Source organism: Mustela nigripes, chromosome 5 (genome assembly GCF_022355385.1).
Source record: "Mustela nigripes isolate SB6536 chromosome 5, MUSNIG.SB6536, whole genome shotgun sequence".
Classification (NCBI taxonomy): domain Eukaryota; kingdom Metazoa; phylum Chordata; class Mammalia; order Carnivora; family Mustelidae; genus Mustela; species Mustela nigripes.
In genome coordinates, this window is record NC_081561.1 from 135807634 (window position 1) to 135827452 (window position 19819).

General features: G+C 35.7%; 1 protein-coding gene across 13 annotated transcripts in view; it reads right to left on the reverse strand.

Annotated features, from left to right (window-relative positions):
- Positions 1-19819, reverse strand: part of SYNE1 (spectrin repeat containing nuclear envelope protein 1) — a 464771-nt gene that overhangs the window by 323220 nt on the left and 121732 nt on the right. For 12 of the 13 annotated variants that reach the window (XM_059401283.1, XM_059401282.1, XM_059401288.1 and 9 more), the window contains 5 exons: positions 18360-18538; positions 12994-13190; positions 9362-9471; positions 3241-3348; positions 187-324 (listed from right to left, as the gene is read on the reverse strand). In XM_059401283.1, the coding sequence (XP_059257266.1) occupies positions 187-324; positions 3241-3348; positions 9362-9471; positions 12994-13190; positions 18360-18538 (732 nt within the window). Of the gene's footprint in view, positions 1-186; positions 325-3240; positions 3349-6154; positions 6206-9361; positions 9472-12993; positions 13191-18359; positions 18539-19819 lie in introns of all 13 variants that reach the window. The other variant, XM_059401289.1, reaches the window with a different exon arrangement.

The following is a 19819-nucleotide window of genomic DNA, read 5'->3' on the forward strand; positions in this document are numbered from 1 at the left end:
CAAGGCAGGCAAAGCAGAAGAGTTGTTAAGCCAAGTACTTCCACTAACTTAGAAGAAAACTCCCATAGGTAAGCCTTGGATAGAGGCTGTAGGACCAGATGAAATATTGCTCTGTAGAAAAACATGATGGAAAATTTTCTTGGCTGTTATGTCAGCCTTCATGAAATTAATCTCGAGAGAACTTACCCTGGAGGACACTCTGTCCCAGGATTGTTTTACCAATGCTTGGTCAAGTGACAGTTTACCGTCTCTATGTACAGGTTGTATTAAATGTTCAATCTGTTTCCTTTTTAATTCATATTGAACTCTGAAGTGCTTAAATGACTAAAAGAGGAAAAAGAGCAACAACATGGAAATGAGTCAAAAACAGCAAATGCAAAGGAAACCCCATTTCCTAAATAACAGTCCTTTATAGTGGGAAAACACTCAATATATGTTGTTGACATCATGATGGCAGTCATGATACTGAGAGCAGCTACTGTGCCCCAAGCCCAATGATGAGCTTGGTCCCATGCCAACTCCTCTCTACACATCATTCCTCGGGCTCCCTCCATAGCCCTACAACACTGACATACTCTATTTTTATTACCACAGGAAGCCCAGAGGTAACTTGGGAAGAATGAGTAGCAGAGGCAGGACTAAAACCTAAGATTTCTCATTTCTAGTTAAAATAATTTATGTGCCAGTCTATGCACATGAAGAAATAATAGTAAATAGGAATATAAACCTATGATAAGAATCAAAATAGTTGCTTTACTTCTAAGTACCAAATAATTTAGGTTAGAAATTATACATATCCAAATTATGCTGGTTTAAAGATAACTAAATTTGTGTTTAAGTAAGCCGGGGTAAAGAGGTTTACTTAAGGGACCTCAATTATATAATAATACTTTGATTTAACTTTATGGCATTAAAATATTAATTATTGTATCATTCCCTTTATCATCATGTTAAACATAAATCTGTAATACGTAGACTTAACCATATGTCTGATACTAACCTTAACAAGTACTGACTTTAATTAAAGTTCTACATTTCCTATTAAATGAACACATCCTAAAATAAGTCTCCAAGTCCAAATATGAATTGAAAATGTCACTAAAATGTGCAATTATGTTAAAGAACATGAGAATGTCCCTACAGAATCTAGCCGGTAACACATTTGAAAGAATTTCTGAATAAACAAACATGTCAGTTCACAAGAAGAACACTGGGGGGAGACGGTGAGTAAATATTTTACCACAACTTTTCTTCCATTGACTCTAACTTAATGTCATTTAAAAATACCAAAAACATAAAATCGATCTTCAGTTTTGTTCCACAGAATTCTATGCATGAAAAAACAGGATAATGAACTATTGACTGATAAGTGGGAACAGAAAATGCTGATTATGTAAGAAACACACCAATGAGAAAAATGTTCCCTGTTTTCAGGGAACATTTCCCTGTTTCCAGATTTCAGATGGTCCCTAAATCTTTTTTAAAAGACAGCTGATCATCTTTGGCCTGAAAGGCATGTTTCTGTTTCATAATATTCTAATCCTCTGTTTTCCCTTTATACAAACATCTGTATAACAGGTAACTTCATAATTTGGACTTGATTTTTTTTATAATTTATGCCCAAACAAAAACTCACCAATGGTCTAATAAATATAGTCACATTTGTTCTTATATTTCTCTTCTCCATTTACTGGTTTAATCATCTTTTTCATGAAGCTCATCCAGAAAATATTATATTTCAGAAAAAAAGATTACACTGAGTGTCAAAGCAATTAAATACGCACGTACACATTGCTTTGTCATGTGCAACAAATATAATATTGATGGAGTCATCCATCTAAATTCGGGCCACTTTACAGATATTGTTACATAAAATCCACACATTAATGCCAACGGCGAAATCCTTTCTCATCTGCCATGCTGAGTCTCATATCACCACCCCCTTTTATGTAGCAAGACTGATTAAAATATAACGTAGACTAGAATATATTTACAGTTTGGCCGCTGAAACGCAATGCTATTGTAACTGGAAGGAAAACATCAATGCTGCATGCAATAAATCACAAATTCATGGGAAAACCTAAGATTTTGTGTCTGAGGAGTGAAAATTGAAAGCCGAAATCCAAGTAATGGCGGTCTAAGGAGACTGGGGGAACTACAGCAGCAACAACCCTGGCCTCAATTTGAAAGCTACAGTGTTGAACCAGGCAGGTGGCAACAGAAACAGATCCCATGATGGGCCCACGCCAAACAGTCATGTTGCGAGACTTTATTAAACACGGCTTATTCTATAATAGTTTTCTATTTGCACTGAAGTCATTTTTTGGTGGAATTTTTTGTTATCTGACATCTACAAGATCATGAGCTGTAGAAAAGCAATGACCAGACGTTTATGTTTGGGGTCATCTATAAGACTCCGAGTTCCAGAAGAGTCATAAACCCTCAGAGCTCTAAGTACAGAATGGACACACACAATTTAAAACTACTAATTCTACCTCTCAGGATATATCCAGAGGAAATGAAAAGAAGATACTGAAGAGACACCTGCACTCCCTTGTATACTGCAGCACTAATCACAATAGCCAAGCCATGGAAGGAGCCTGCGTGCCTATTAATGGATGAATGATAGGAGATGTGATAGATCAATCCATCGATAAATGCCATGAGAAAGAAGGACATCCTGCTTTTTGTAACAACACAGATGGACCTTGAGGACATTATGCTGAGTGAGATAAAGTAGACAAAGAAAGACAATAATTTGTGGTATCACTTACATGTGAAAAAAAACAAACTCATAAAAAGAAAGAAAATGGTGATTACCAAGGGTGGTGGGGAGATAGGAAAGATGTTATTTAAGTGTACAAACTTGCAACGAGTAGTAAGTCAGGCCTAGAGTGAATGTAGATAACAATATTGTATTATATTCATCAAACTTGCTAAAAGACTAGAATTTAATTATCCCAACCACAAAAAAGAAATACTTAAGTGGTGTGACAGAGGTGCTAATTATCTCTACGATGGCAATCATATGATAATAGAATGTCTTAAATTTTTTAAAACTACCTATTTATACAGAAACACAATTATTAAATTACATGCAAACTTAAGATAACACATAATATTTCCTTAAAGGTTTTTCTCATTAATATCATTTGAAAGATTGGACATGGATTAAATGACATATATTAATATTACTCATAAAAAGGTATTCAAGAAATTGAAATCATTTTCATATATTACCTGATATTTATCTTGCAAATTTGATTCCGTCATCTGTGCCCTTGTCAAATCTCTTTCAAACTGTTCTATCCAAACTTTTGCTTCCTTCAGAATTAGCCTGTCTTCTCTCTAGAAACCAGCAGACATCACAATTTCATTAGTAACTATGTACTGATTTAATTACTTAATACCTGGCTGATTCTAGAATGCACTGAGTATTTAATAACTTCCAACTGTCTCTGAAAAATATTCTCTCTCAGATGGGATTGGGAGGGAGACAAACCATAAGTGACTCTCAATCTCACAAAACAAACTGAGGGTTGCTGGGGGGAGGGGGTTTGGGAGAAGGGGGAGGGATTATGGACATTGGGGAGGGTATGTGCTTTGGTGAGTGCTGTGAAGTGTGTAAACCTGGTGATTCACAGATCTGTACCCCTGGGGATAAAAATCTATGTTTATAAAAAATAAAAAAAAAAAGAAAAAAAATATTCTCTCTCCTCTCCCTCACCTCTTTTGGAGAGTAAGAGACAAAAGTTAATTCTAGAAAAATAACTTAATCATCTTGCTAAATACAGAAATGATCTACCTCCATTTTCTTTTCAAGAAATAGTATTTAATTAAGAAAAAGTGCTCAAGAGAAAATGTCCTAAATACAAAAATACTCAGAAAGAGCAATGGCCTATGAAAACATAGGCCAAGGGTGCTTCTCAACCCAAGGTCATTTGTACCACCAGAGGACCATTCCAGATGAGAAAAATTTTGACTGAACCCAAGGAATTAAAGTCAGAATAACACTGTGGACTAGTATTATTTTAAAATGCTATTCAGTATTTTAAGCTCTATGATGACAGAAAATATTTATTTTGTTTAATATGGTACTACCAGATGCTGGTAACACAGCACCTAAAGAATATTTGCCAAAATATTTCCTGAATGAATGCATCCAGGCTACCACACACATCTCAAACATGAAAAAACAAAAACAAAAACAAAACAAAACAAAACCTCATCAGAGATTTATATCATTATTTCCACAAATAATAACAAGCCATTCTAGCGTTGATTTAGTGAAAATACCTTAATCTTTCAAAAGACTTCTTATCTGGTAAGAATGTGAAAGTAATCAAAAACACATTTAACATGGTTCTTGGCACTTACAAATAGCTTCCAACTACAGCATCTCACTCAGTCACAGCCCTGTGACACAGACGAGGTGACTGATGACAGGTTAAGTGGCAGAGGAGATAGAGTGCTGGCCATGGAGGTGGGCAAAGCTGGTCCAAATTCTGGTTCTGACAAGTATCAACTCTGTGACTTTTGACACATCTTTTTTTTTTTTTTTTTTTTTTTTTTTTTAATCCTCTCTATGGTTGTGCTGTCATCTGAGTAGACACCACACACTGCTTCCCAGTTTGGGAGGAAATTCATGATAACCTGGGCCGCACACCAAGCACAGAGACTGGCCCACAGGGCTGTCATGATGCATGCCTTCTCTCAGTTTTGCCTGCCCAGTCTCCCTCACTATATAATGGTAGAATAAATGACTGGTAATATAGATAAGTAGAGAAAGAAATGGAACAGGAGCCCAAAACTTCAAAGCTTTAGCTTTTTCTAAGATGGCTCCTCTGCATGAGCAGATAAATGTGATAAAAGTTCATTGGTTGACCATCATGCCCATAAAAGCACATATGACACATTCTTAGGCACTCAGAGGAACTAAATGCTCTTGGTTTACCTCCAAAGTATCAGAAGCTAATGTGACCACTAAGTGGGAGGAACTCCATCAACGTGAGCATGGGACCTCACTATGAGCCTCCAGGGACCCATTTCTCACCAATTGAAATTATTTCACAAAGTCATCTGAGAGAAAGAATTATGTTCTTAAAATAACTTCAATAGAGTTCATCTAGTAAATGACTTTTCCACTGGTGGGGCAGTGTCAGGCCAACTGCAATAAAGTAAGAAGCATATGGCTATTCACACACTCAACATTCTCCTTTTAAGAGGAGATACTGTACAAACAATATTTAGATTCCCAGAGAGCATTTAGTCTGTGGTTCTTCTTCAACTGTTAACTTTCATATGCATTCAAAGACCTGGGGTTCTATTCACCTACAGAAGACCACCTAAACTCCACGCAGCTAAATAGCCAAAATTCTCATGACTTTTTCTCTTTCTCTCTTTTTCATGCAAACATACACACAGGCATCTTTACATGTTCTATAGCAGGTTTATATGTACATCAACTCATGATTCATGGAGCATGAAATAAAAATTAATTTAATATTTGACATAAAATTACTTTTAATTGTTATTCCAATGTTGGCATAAAGTCTACTCTGCTGAGAGATCATTAACCTCAGGCCTAGATGGAACATAAAGAGAGATGGAAAAAGTACAGGATCACATGGAAAGGGAAAGAGCTCATAATCATGAATTTCACAAGCATATTGAGCACTTACTACATGTCATGAACTTTACTAAATAAACTATATGACCAAATATTGAGCAGGAGATAAAACTCAGAATACAAGCTAGATGAATACTTACCTTTTTCCAAATAATTATTTCCTGTTTAATATTTTAACATATAAAAATAAATCTTTAGCTTTATTTTTTATTTCTACTATCACATACAAAGAAACCATAGTTATTATAAATTTTTCCTTTTATTAGTGCTATTGTGTTATTAAAAAGAAATTAATTGATGCTATCTTATAATTAAAGATTAGCCCATGGGAGTGGCTTAGACTATAACTAACATTCAATAACACGTATGTTATTTATTCCATTAGAAAGGAAAAGGAAATAACAGAATTAATACATTAAAAGAAATGTGTAGGTAAGGACAAATACATGCAAAGGAATGGCTAATAAGCTATGCAACATAGGATGCTTGAAAGAGGTCACTGATTCAAGATTATTTAAATCTTACCTTAAAAATTTGGATAGAATTTGCAAAACATGGAAAACCTGGAAGTATTTCCTAACAATATGAAAAAATAATATATAGAAAAATAATATAAATCAGGGACAAAAGTTATACAGGAAACAAGAAAAAAAAAACAATGGAGAGACAACTGTCCATAAATAAATAGATGGTAATTTTACGGGTATAGTAACTTTAAGAGCTTTTTGGAACTTTTGAAAGCATCGAAATGTGCAAATTCAATAAGGCAATGTAATACTCTAGCATTTGATGTTTTGTTTTAATTTTTGGCAATATTTACATTTCACATATATTTATAGATTGAAATAGTAACCATTTTAAATGGTGAACTATGTAGAGAGGAGGTTCTTTTCTCTTAAATATACTCCAATATGCATCTCTTACCCTATACCAATCAAGAAAGTGCAGTGCTGAGCGCAGTCGGCAGTATTTGTTGCAGAAGGAATGAGTGAATAAATAACTTAAAGTTGAATAGCTCAGAGAGATCAACTAATAGGCCTATTTTATTTATTTATGATTGAGTGCTAGAACACCTTTAGGGAAAATGATCAGTTTTATCAGTTGGAGTAAGAAAGGCATAGCAATGTCTATTTCCAATAGGAAAATCAGATTTAAAAAATTTATCTATAAAATATCTAATTTAAATACTCATAATGAGGACACAGTAATCAAAGTCATCAAAAATGGAAGCCTAGGAGACACGTTGTTGCCAAGCTTTTTAAAAAGTGAATTAAAAGAACTCTTCCCTAAGACTTGATTAGACAGATATTAAGTATTATGAAATGATGGCATCAATAGCCCATAGGGGTGTAGTCTATACAATCTTAAAAAGTTTCACTAGATAAAATTAGAGGGCCATTTAGCTGCATTAAGCAAATGAAAAGTATATAAAATACATAAAATTCCTTTTTTCTTATTGAAAATATTCATTTTTAGATGCATATGCCCTATGTTATAAATGCCACACAAAAAGGGGCAAAGCTTATAATGTGCTTTCTTAAAATCAATTTTTGAAATAACCCTGAAGAAATTATATGTACTCTTTTTTCAGGAAGGGATAGAGGGGATGTTTTAAAGGGATAATCAGAATTTATTTTCTAGATAATGAAATTAATCTCTTCATAATAAAGCCTCTTTAGTAAAGCATATTAACAAGCTTATGCCAGGAATGTGTGTCTTTCAAATCCTGAGGAGTTTTGGCATTTGATTCTTGCTCATGGACATTAATAAAAGCACCTCATTTTGTTTCTCAGACACTGCCAGTCACAGAGTTTACTCATCTGGGGAGACGATTAATGTCAGAGAAATTAAAACAGTACAAACGCAGAAACTTGATCAGAAATAAACCCGATTGGGAAACACAAGGACTTGGATATGAAAATCACATGGAAAGCTGACTTTGTCTAGGTTGTGTGGGGTAATGCTTTCTAATAGAGTTTCTTATTCACACAGCAGTATCCACACCGGATTATATTCTCAAAACCCAGAAAGCCCCCAAATGACACCAAAGTATCTGCATCAATCTATGCTAGGATGTGTATAGAAAGTCTGCATGTGATGCTTCTTAGAAACATTTGCTCTGCTGACTATGGAGAAGTTACTTGGCTGGTCAACATTTGCGCCTGAATCTTGTCAAGGAACAAAACAGGTTTCCTGAATGAGAGTTTTAAAAAAATAAACATGGTTCTTGATAGAACACTTGATAGTGCCAAATTAACATCGTCCAAGCAAACTAGGAAACACCAGTTTTGCTTAATTTCTGTGAAGTCACAGATTTCTATTAGTGCAATACCTTTGCCTATTTGAAAATCTGGGGTTATGAACCCTTGGCTTTTTCCTTTCGTAGACCTGTTTCTAAGTCTTGTTTGGAAGCCAAGTGAAGTTTTTCAGGGTTTTGTGGGGGGGGGGGCGGTGTTTCTCTTCATTATAATCTCAAACTGCTTTAAAAACTCTAGTTGAGACCTGAGCAGTGAAGTCAGTTATTTTCTTTAACATATCTTGAAAATTCCATTTCTTTCTTTCCCTGATGTCATTTTGCCGTATAATTAATTTTAAATTCAGTAGTAAATCCACCTCCTTATAATAAAAAAAAATAATAATACTTAAAAATTAGAAGAATGGTAATATCCATTATTAAAATCTGTGAAAACAGGCATTCTGATGTGCTAGCTAGACTGTAAAATGGGACAAACTTTCTACAGGAAAATTTGAAAAAAATTCAAAAAGCATTAAAAATCTATATGCACTTTAGCCTAGAGATTCCACTTTTAAGACAGAATACTAAAACAATGTTTTATTATAAAATTGTTCCTAGAGGCATTTTTTATAATGGCAAAAATTCAGAAATTTTCAACAAGTAAGACTGAATAAATTATTGTATACCATATGATGTCCTGGAGAGAATGGCATAAGAAGAATTTTTTATGTTAACAGAAAAAATGATGAAATTGTATGTGTACTATAATTCCATTTCTGTTAAAATATTATACATCTCTATATACATATAGAAAAATGTTGGAAGCTTACACCAACATATTAATTTTTTTCTAGGATAGGGTCTCTCTAGAAGAAATCTAAGTACAGATCATTTTCTTTTTCCTTTTTTTCACTTTTTCTTTTTTATGACAATGAACATAAGTCATTGGATTAGTATAAAAATACATTATTTAAAATATTGAGAGGCTAAACAAATCTAATCACAGTGGATAATTAGGACTTTTACACGTCTGCCTTCCTTCTGTATGTCTGTTGTGAGTACTGACTTACATAATAAATCTGAAAGTCAAAATCAGATTTTCTCAGATTGAACAGGATATGGGGTCTCAAGCTCTACAGGCACAAATGACATGATGAATATAAAATTACTTCAATCCTCAGATTACTAAATGAATCTCCCAACATGTCTACCTTTCTCACTTTTAATTCATCAGTGTTATATGTCCAGCATTTATCATTAATAATGCTTTCTCTCACATATCCAACATATACATCAGAAAAATCTTTCCCTATAATCTCCTCTCACGTTGGTGATACCTCTTCCTTACTTTTTGAAATACATTCCAAAATAAAATAAAATAAAATAAATAAAATAAAATAATGCATTCAAACTTAATTTTTAGAAAGCACCATGCTTAAACATCTATGTCACTATCACTGAGTGTGCTATCAGTCCTTGAAGAAAAAAATACTTACATCAGTCTCTTGCCCATCAGTGCCAGTATTGTGGATGTCAGGGTAATGTTTCAGAAACTGGGCTACATATGTCATAATAGACTTCTCATCTGGTTTATCCACATCAACATCTGGAACAACGAAAACCAAATATGAACAGGTTAATCAGCCTTCTTTATATTTTAATCACACAGACTTTGGAATCTAGCTAGTATACCAATGCAAAAGAAAAAGAAAATTAATATTTTGAGATGGTGAGGGAAGGCAAGCCCATTTAGTTTGGCTGATACGTGATAGGAATGCTATGATGTAGATAGATGACACATTTTAATTACTAACTTTTGGGAAAGTAATACATGTTTCATTTAAGTAATCTCAACGATAATTCACCAGAAATCTGAGACACGATATGGTAATTCAGATATTCTGCGTCATTAATAAAATACAAATACTTTGTAAATTTCAGAACTGGGGTGATCAGGTAGTTAAAAAAAATGTTAACAGGTGTGGCAACAAATGCCATGCCCATAAAGCCTGTATACTGTATCTGGACAAATATAGATAAGCTCCCTCTTGCCTCCACAAGTTTTATTTTAGAAAAGAGGGAGATGCCTTATGCTCAGTTCTTTGGATAACCTCTCCCTTGTGCATGATTCTCTAAATTACTACAGTTTGAACAGTGAAGTACTCTGAGGGAAAACACAGAGCCTGAAAAGATATTTTTAATTAGAGGTTTACTCATCATTACAGAATGAGAGGGGCTAAGACTGCAACATATAAAGTGCTGAATGTTTTAAATCACCTTTTAATTATCCCTTTTAAAGGCCATGAAATTGTGACTACATTTGGAGTTTACAAATATCTGACAAAACAAACAAAAGCCATGGAAACCAAAATATAAACTACTCTAATATTTTGAAATGTGCCTTGTGATTTGAGACACAATTTCTATGGACTATCAAGGCAGGATTGAAAAAGTGCTACGGCTCAAAAGACTTCAAAGGAAGCCATGGTCATGCATTCTGAAAGCACTGGATGGATGTCTCAGAGGTGGCTGTAGAAATGACAAGATCAGGACGTGGAAGATGTGAAGAACAAGTAAAACTTTCACGAGATATGAATGTGGGAAAAAAACACGTAACACATGATTTAATACAGTAATTCAGCATTTAAACATATGCGTCACTAAATCATAAACTAATTGTTGTAATAGATATAGATCTATTTAATCCATATTCCTCAATGTTTATACATCATGGTTAGCTAAATAACCTTTTTAAAATTAATTAATTTGGGATGACTGCCTGGGTGGCTCAGTTGGTTAAGCCACTGCCTTCAGCTCAGGTCATGATCTCAGGGTCCTGGGATCAAGTCCTACATCAGGCTCTCTGCTCAGCGGGGAGCCTGTTTGTCTCTCTGCCTCTGCCTGCTTGTGTGCTTGTGTGCTCTCTCTCTCTCTCTGACAAAGAAATAAATAAAAATCTTTTTAAAAATTAAAAAAAATAAAATTAATTAATTAATTTTTTATGTTTAATTTTTTTAATTAAAAAAGCTTAAGATCAATAACTTTTTTGGGGGGGGGACTTCGTATGAGGAAACAAAAGATCACCTTATATCTGGGCTAGGCTTGTATCTGGGCAACCTCAGTTCTATCATCAAAGGGAACATTAAGCTTCATTAGTCCAGTGGATATGAAAGAATCATTTATACCCTCCTGTCGTCCTACTCAAAAACATTGAGGGCTGGGTTGTGCATATGGCTTTCCCCTTGAGCTAAACACTATTGATGTGTGTGTGTGTGTGTGTGTGTGTGTGTGTGTGTGTGTCCACAGAAACAAGCTGGAAAGACCTTGGCTATCCTAGTCAATCTGGGGAGTCCCCAGCAGGATCCTGAAGTGGCAAGGGATCTCCACGCTGCTTTCATCTCAGGGGAAGTCAACCAGGGGTTTGTAGGTATTTATATCCTACTCCTGGAGGTACAATTGTCTCCACTTAGGCACTCTTTTAGAGTCAGGCATGCTCACTGTGAAATCTCATCTTTGAAAAGAACCTGTTTTCATTGTATTTACTTTGCTTTTTTTTTTTTTTTTAAATTGGAGGGGAGGGGTAGAGGGAAAGAGAGAGAGAGAAAATCTTAATCAGGTTCCACACACGCATGGAGCCTGATCTGGGGCTTGATCTCATGACCCTGAGATCATGACCTAAGCTGAAATCAAGAGTTAGACGCTTAACTAACTGAGCCACCCAAGCACCTCTGTATTTACTCCTGCACATCCATTAACAGAAATATCCATAACCGTCAACCCAAATAAGTTGTTTGTGACATTTGGATAATTCACTTTTAAAAAATGATTTATTTATTTGAGAGAGAGAGAGAGGAAGAGAGAGAGCAGGCAGTGGAGGGGTAGAGGGTGAGAGAGGGAGAGGGAAAGAAGCAGACTCCCTGCTGAGAGCAGAGTGAGAAGCAGGGTTCAATCCCAGGACCCTGAGATCAGATCTCAGCCAAAATCAAGTGTTGGATGTTTAACTAACTGAGCCACCCAGATGCCCCTGGAAAATTCACTTTTAATCCTTTTATTTCAATATAACAATTTATTCAGTTTACTAAAGTTTATTAAAGGCATCAAAATTGTCTTTTGCAGGCTTGGAAGAGCTTAATCCTTTTCCATAACGTCTTAAAGATTTTTTTTTTTAAGATTTTATTTATTTGACAGACAGAGATCACAAGTAGGCAGAGAGGCAGGCAGAGAGAGAGAGAGAGAGGAGGAAGCAGGCTCCCTGCTGAACAGAGAGCCCAATGTGGGGCTTGATCCCAGGGCCCTGGGATCATGACCTGAGCTGAGGGCAGAGGATTTAACCCACTGAGTCACCCAGGCACCCCTCCACAACATCTTAAAATTCACAATCTTACCAAAAAGTTGCCAGACAGTTCTAATGAAAAAGAGAATTCGACCATTTGTATGGTTTTCCCAACTGACACCGGGATACTGGATGGTGGTCAACATTTCTAAGTTCCTAATGACTGACATTTTATTTTATTTTATTTTATTTTAAGATTTTATTTATTTATTTGACAGACAGAGACCACAAGTAGGCAGAGAGGCAGAGAGAGAGGGGGAAGCAGGTTCCCTGCTGAGCAGAGAGCCTGACTCGGGGCTCGATCCCAGGACCCTGAGATCATGACCTGAGCCGAAGGCAGAAGCTTAACCCACTGAGCAACCCAGGCGCCCCATGACTGACATTTTAAAGATACGATCTTAGATTATTAATAACCTCTTGCTTCTTCTAGATTCTTTGTTATGTAAAGAGAGTGATTCTGTCACCCTGAACATCCCTCCTCACGCTAACATGCACACTTCTAAAGCTTTCATTCCGCCCTTACTCTATGGAGTTACCACACTTCACCTGGCTGACACCACCAATGCCAAAATGCTGTTTGGGGCAACAGAACTATATTTCGCTCCCATATCTAGTAGTAAATATTTTTTCCAAAAGAAAATCAGTGCAGGAAGGTACTATTTCTTCCTGCTTTCCTACAGTTTTCTGGATAAGGTCTGATAAGGTCTTGGAAATCATCTGTGATTTCTGCCTTTAAGACATAGAAAACTACTGCTTTGACATGTGTGTGCAAGAACCAGCAACGACTCTTCTTACCTTCAGGATCCAGCAGTCTCGGGATTCCTAGTTCTGTTTCAGCAATAGTGAAAGCCTCCGCCAGGTTTTCCCGGTTAGGTCTCCCTTTCACTCGCTCCAAGTCCACTAATTCTGGTCGAATGGCGTGGATGATGGAATGAAAGGCAAGCCCACTCCTCCAGCTCCGCCCAAAATCTTTTACTTCGATTCCTGTCTGCCTTAGTGTGATAAAAAATTACAATAATGTTACATTCTGAAGAGATAATATGCACTGTCCTCAAGGACTAATGCAAAATCTAATCCTCAGGAATGACTGAAGGGCAGTTAGTCACAGTAGGTAGCTGCTTGAAAAAAATTAGGCAAAACAAAAGTTCTAGAGGGTAACAAGAGAGCAGGAGAAATTTTGGTTCCATACTTGAGTTTTCTATATCAGACTTTTCAGTCATTGAGATATTCAATGTAAAAGCACATTTTTTAAAAAAGATTTTATTTATTTGACACAGAGAGAGAGATCACAGCAGGCCGAGAAGGAGGCAGAGAGAGAGGAGGAAGCAGGCTCCCTGCTGAGCAGAGAGCCCCATGTGGTGCTCGATCCCAGGACCCTGAGATCATGACCTGAGCCGAAGGCAGAGGTTTAACCTACTGAGCCACCCAGGCACCCCCAAAAGCACATTTTTAAAGGAAACTAATATAGAGAAAACATATCTGGAAAAATAAAAAAAGAAATTCTAAAAACATCAAAACTGATAGTAATTCATCACCGTGTATTTCTGAAGAAGTGTCTAGCACATTTCTAATGACAATGATAAAAAAAAAAATGTGTTCTACATGCACAGGTATTAACTACTAAGATTATATGGATGAATTTTATCAAATGCTTTAGAATGAACAAGTGCAAATGCATGTGATCATATCTCTAAAGCAGTCACACGGAACCCACATGTCACGTCATGTAAGTTCAGACAAGTTTCCATTTACCCTCCTGATCAAATTGTTTTTTAAACTCTGTTTTTGGAATTGCCTTGAGAGGCATTTTGGAAGTGCCTTGGTGGCAAATCTCTGCACTTTTGTGGTGGATGTGATTAATTCAAAGCCAGTTATTATAATTAAGAATTCATTCAAATAGTAATAGTATAGTATTACTATAGTAATAGTAATACTTTGTTGTTGAAAATAAAAGTGATACAAGCTCACAATTATTTTTTTCCCATGTAACTTATCAACTAAATATAAAGGCAGCTCCAAAAAGGAGATTACAAAAATGTCTTTGAACAGTATCTCCTGGTTAAGTATAGAGCCTTTGAAGGTGATGAATTAGCTGACATTCAATGGATGAATATCTTCGTAGTTTCCTTTAAAAAAAAAAAAAATAGGGGGCACCTGGGTGGCTCAGTGGGTTAAGCCTCTGCCTTTGGCTCAGGTCATGGTCTCAGGTCCTGGGACCAAGCCCCACATCAGGCTCTCTGCATAGCAGAGAGCCTGCTTCCCTCTCTCTCTTTGCCTGCCTTTTGCCTACTTGTGATCCCTCTCTATCTCTGTCAAATAAATAAATAAAATCTTTTTAAAAAATAGTCCCATTATCATTCTTTGTAAATGAAGCAGACTTAATATCACCAAACTCTCTTTTTTACTATATTCTCAAGATTCCCAGGGACCGTAAGGTATATTTGTCTGATACGTTGACTAATATACAAAGTTGGTAAGTGCCCTTAAATTTTATCTCTGCAAACTTAAGAGTCAATTTAAATCCTCTCCTAACAATGTACGTTCAGCTTGGATTAAACGGCTTGTGCTGAAAATAGCATCACTGGATCTCATCACTGCCTTCATAAATACATATTTTCAAAACAATTTTGTAAAATGCCAGTAATTACAAAGTAATCCTCTACCTGCTCTTAGTTCTTTGAGAGTTTCTGTCTCTGGTAGTTGCAAGTAATATTTTCAGCCGGTGTCTGACACACAGGCAAAACCCACCCGGATGGGACAGTTCAGCATGCTCCAGTCAACTCTTCGCTTCGTACATTTACCCCGGCTTCATCTTATTTTTCCACTTACATTTTCCTTTTGCTCATGTTTCCTCATTTGAAAATGTTTTCATCTTCACAGATATCTCAAATTATTGCAATAATTTTAATGCAATAAGGCGTGTGTAAACAGCCAAACAATTAGCTAGCAAATATTCATCATGTATTAGATATTTTCTGATTTTCCCCAACTTGTTTATTGTTTCAAATAATTTCAACAATAAATATATAAAATATTTCCCAAATTTTACTATGTTGGAATAATTTTTCAAGTTTCGTTACATCTTTTTCTATATTTGTTGAACATACACAGACACACACATACACACCTATTGTGTTTCATATTATATCAAAGCGATAGATGATATTCCTTAAAAGTTTTAGTTTTAGTCCAAACCCCTCATTTGAGAATCTGAGATACAAAATCTAGGAAAACTTGGATATGTCACTTAAAAAAACAATACAATAACTTTTTTTTTTAAGGGGTTTTATTTTTATTTATTTATTTATTTTTAAAGATTTTATTTATTTATTTGACAGAGAGAGATCACAAGTAGGCAGAGAGGCAGGCAGAGAGAGAGGAGGAAGCAGGCTCCCCGCTGAGCAGAGAGTCCGATGCAGAACTCGATCCCAGGACCCTGAGCTCATGACCTGAGCCGAAGGCAGCGGCTTAACCCACTGAGCCACCCAGGCACCCCACAATATAATAACTTAAAGAAACTTGGACACATCACTTAAAGAAGTGATGAAGTATACCAGGTTTACAGGCAGATGTGATCTCTAATACATATTTACCTCAAGTTATTTTGAATGGACCTGGATATACATGTTTTCATTTGTCTTGTTATCTTATTAATTTTTGTCTTAAAATACAATTATTCTTCCTAGACATCTCAAAATAAAGTAAGCAAATATCAGATATGCTACAATTTACTGCTTTCATGTCTGAGAGTAATAGTGATAGGATAGAAAACTGGTTTAAAAAAACAGAGAAAGCTTTATTATGTCGCATTATTGAGACAGGTCTTATTTATTTCTCACATAATTTGAAATTTTACATGAAAACAGTGAATACATTCTGACAACATGTTTGGAGTTTACTGGATGTTTTTGTCCTTTCTTGTCATGGTCAGGATTGTGAGGCTGATGAATATTCAGACCACAGATTCTCACAGATTATAATTTTAAAAACATGTCATGATACGCTCTAGTTCCATTCATGTTGTCGCAAATGGCAAGCTTAGCGAAATAAGTCAAGCAGAGAAAGACAACTATCATATGATCTCCCTGATATGAGGAAGTGGTGATGCAACATGGGGGCTTAAGTGGGTACGAGAAGAATAAATGAAACAAGATGGGATTGGGAGGGAGACAAACCATAAGTGACTCTTAATCTCACAAAACAAACTGAGGGTTGCTGGGGGGAGGGGGTTTGGGAGAAGGGGGTGGGATTATGGACATTGGGGAGGGTATGTGCTTTGGTGAGTGCTGTGAAGTGTGTAAACCTGGCGATTCACAGACCTGTACCCCTGGAGATAAAAATATATGTTTATAAAAAATAAAAAATTAAAAAAAAAAGTCATAAACTGAAATGAGTACGGATTCTGAAGACTATTATCCGTATCAGGTAAAAAGTTGCTTGAAGAGTACACAGTGGGATAGTATTTTTTTAAAAAAACAGGTTTTAGAAAAATTATCAACAATTTGGCAGGTATAATGGAATCACATGCTCATCACAGAATTTTTATTTTAGAGAGTCAGCTCCCCAAATCTCCTCACTTGATGCAGCTATAAAATAAATGGATCTCACTCATAAGCTGATGATGGAAAAGCTTTAGATCCATAAATCTGGACATTTATACAGATAAGCAAAATACAACTTCCCCTGATGTTACAAATATACAAGTTGCAGGAATGAGTTTTAGTTACCATTAGAGCCCCGCACATCTTTGAAAGCTAACACACCATATGTAAATCAAACCCAATGCAAAAAACTCCAACAGCATTAAATTTGAGTTTATTTTAAGCTACTATAATATTAAGTGGAAACCAATTTATGCTTTGTGGTGCAATGGGAAAGAGAGTATCCATTGATATTATTACAAAATTGTATTGAATAACATGATGACAAATGTTGCAGCATATGGTCACCTGTCTCTTCCTACCTAGCACATTTCTTCTTTCTGCCCAATTAAGCTGCAAAAGAGATTAGTACTTGCCACTGTGGATGGAATGCAGTGTACCAGCAATGTGGTCAGGCTTTTAACATTTCATTTCCACTACAGATTCTAAAAAGGCACAAAGCTTTGCTTTCAGAAATATTTCTGAATACAAGTTTAATCATAAAAATATATCCCAAATTAGAAAACCACCAACACACTTTAAAAGTTAAACAAAATGATGTAAAATAGTAACACTAATTACAACTTCTCTATGTTTAGTTTTTCTCTCTTTATTTTTGCTCTTCAAACACTTTAAAAATAGAACTCCCTACATTTAGTGCTTCAATATTTTATAATGATAAGTACTTGTTTAAAACTATGTTCCAGAAGTAGGGAATTCAGATTAGCTTTAGGCATGCAAAAGCAAAACAGAAAGTGAGTTAACTTGACATGTCATCCTGGAAGTCACACAAAAGCACAACTTCTTTGTGAAGAGATCTTATCACTGACCACATCTGACCACAAAACAATGGTATGCTCAACTGAAAATGCTATTGAAATTGCTATGAAAAGATACTCACTGAGAGTAGTAATTTTCTATCTAGATTATCACATGAATGTACACACACATAAATTTAATATGCCCCAAATCAAATCCACAATATATAAAACTGAAGTTGACAAAGGAATCTATATTCCCAATAAAAGAGGAGACCCAAGGAAAAAGAATTTTAAAATAAAATTTCTAGAAAGTTTTGGGAAACAAAAACAAATAGAATTATTTCAGAAGTGCGCCTTAGTTCACATTATTATTAAATAGAACTCAATAGTATTATGAAGAGATAATCACATTAAAACCTCAAATCTTTTGTGTAAATATTATTTAATAAAAGCAGGAAGTCCAAACAATGACCTAAACATAATTACTCCTCAGATTACCAATCCAAGTGTGTGTTTAAAAAAACTTAATTGGGCCCAATCAATGAATAATGAAGGAAGTAGGTCGATTACAGCATTTTCTAAGAGTATTAGTGATGATTTCTGTTTATATTTTAATTCAAGGAAAGAACAGAACAGCTGAAGCAACGCTGTTCATTCAAATGTCTGTTCAAATTTTGCAACATTGGCAGGTGCACTCAGTAATAAATTGGTAACTCAAATTATTCAAGGTTTCAGATTTAAACAAATTCTTGGTACTTACTTGGCTACTGTGTACTGAACCCACTTTAATAGAGCCCTCTTGGCATTTCCTTGGATCTTGGTGGCCACTTTCCGTTTACTTGGGGGGCTGGCGGTCTCAGCACTAACCGTGCTGTCCACAGAGGATGTGCTTCCAGACAAAGACTGCAGCTGTGGCAGGTTGCTGGTCAACTCCTCAATCTGTTCGTGAGTTAACAGGTGACAAAAACATAAGAATTATCTTGTTCTTCTTTCCTTGGATGTCACTGTTCCAACTAAAAGTAATTTAAATTCACACCCTTAACACCATTGACAAGGTAAGTTCTTAAGGACGTGATTGACATTGTACTCTTCTTCCAACTTCCCACTGCATCTAAAACTACCTTGTACACAGCAATAAACACTTAATAAACACATGAATGAATGAATAAAATAAAACATAATGGTTATCCAAACTTACAGAGCATACAACACCAAAAGGGAACCTTAATGAAAACTACTGACTCTGAATGATAATGGTGTCTCAATAGAGGTTCATTACTTGTAACAAATGTATCACTCCAGTGGAGGAGTTGGTCGTGGGAGGAGCCAACATAGGGTATATGGGAAATCTTTGGACTTTTTGTTTAGTTTTGCTGTGAACTAAAATTACTCTAAAAAATAAAGTCTTAAAAACAACAACAACAACAACAATAATAAAAACCTAACTCTCTGCCTTAGGGTCCTAGGATCCAACCAGGTGTCAGGCTCCCTGCACAGTGGGGAGTCTGCTTCTCCCTCTCTCTCTGCCCTTTACCCCTATTTGTCCTCTCTCTCAAATAAATATATAAAATCCTCAAATAAATAAATAAATAAATAAATAAATAAACAACCGAATGACTAGAACAATTACTCTAGATGGAATGGCAAGTTCATTTCTCCCCTTAATTCTTTTTAATTTTTTTTATTTTTTATAAGCATATAATGTATTATTAGCCCCAGAGGTACAGGTCTATGAATCGCCAGGTCTACACACTTCACAGCACTCACCATAGCACAAACCTTCCACAATGTCCAAAACCCAACCACCCTCTCCCTACTGCCCTCACCCAGCAACCCTTAGTTTGTTTTGTGAGATTAAGAGTCTCTTACGGTTTGTCTCCCTCCCGATCCCATCTTGTCTCATTTTTTCCTTCCCTACCCCCAAAATTCCCCACGTTGCCTTTTAAATTCTTCATATCTGGGAAATCATATGATAATTACCTTTCTCTGACTGACTTATTTCGCTCAGCATAATACTCTCTAGTTCCATCCATGTTGTTGCAAATGGCAAGATTTCATTCTTTTGATGGCTGCATAGTATTCCATTGTATATCTGTACCACCTCTTTTTATCCATTCATCTGTTGATGGACATCTAGGTTCTTCCCATAGTTTGGCAGCTGTGGACACTGCTGCTATAAACACTCGGGTGCACGTGCCTCTTGAGATCACTACGTTTGTA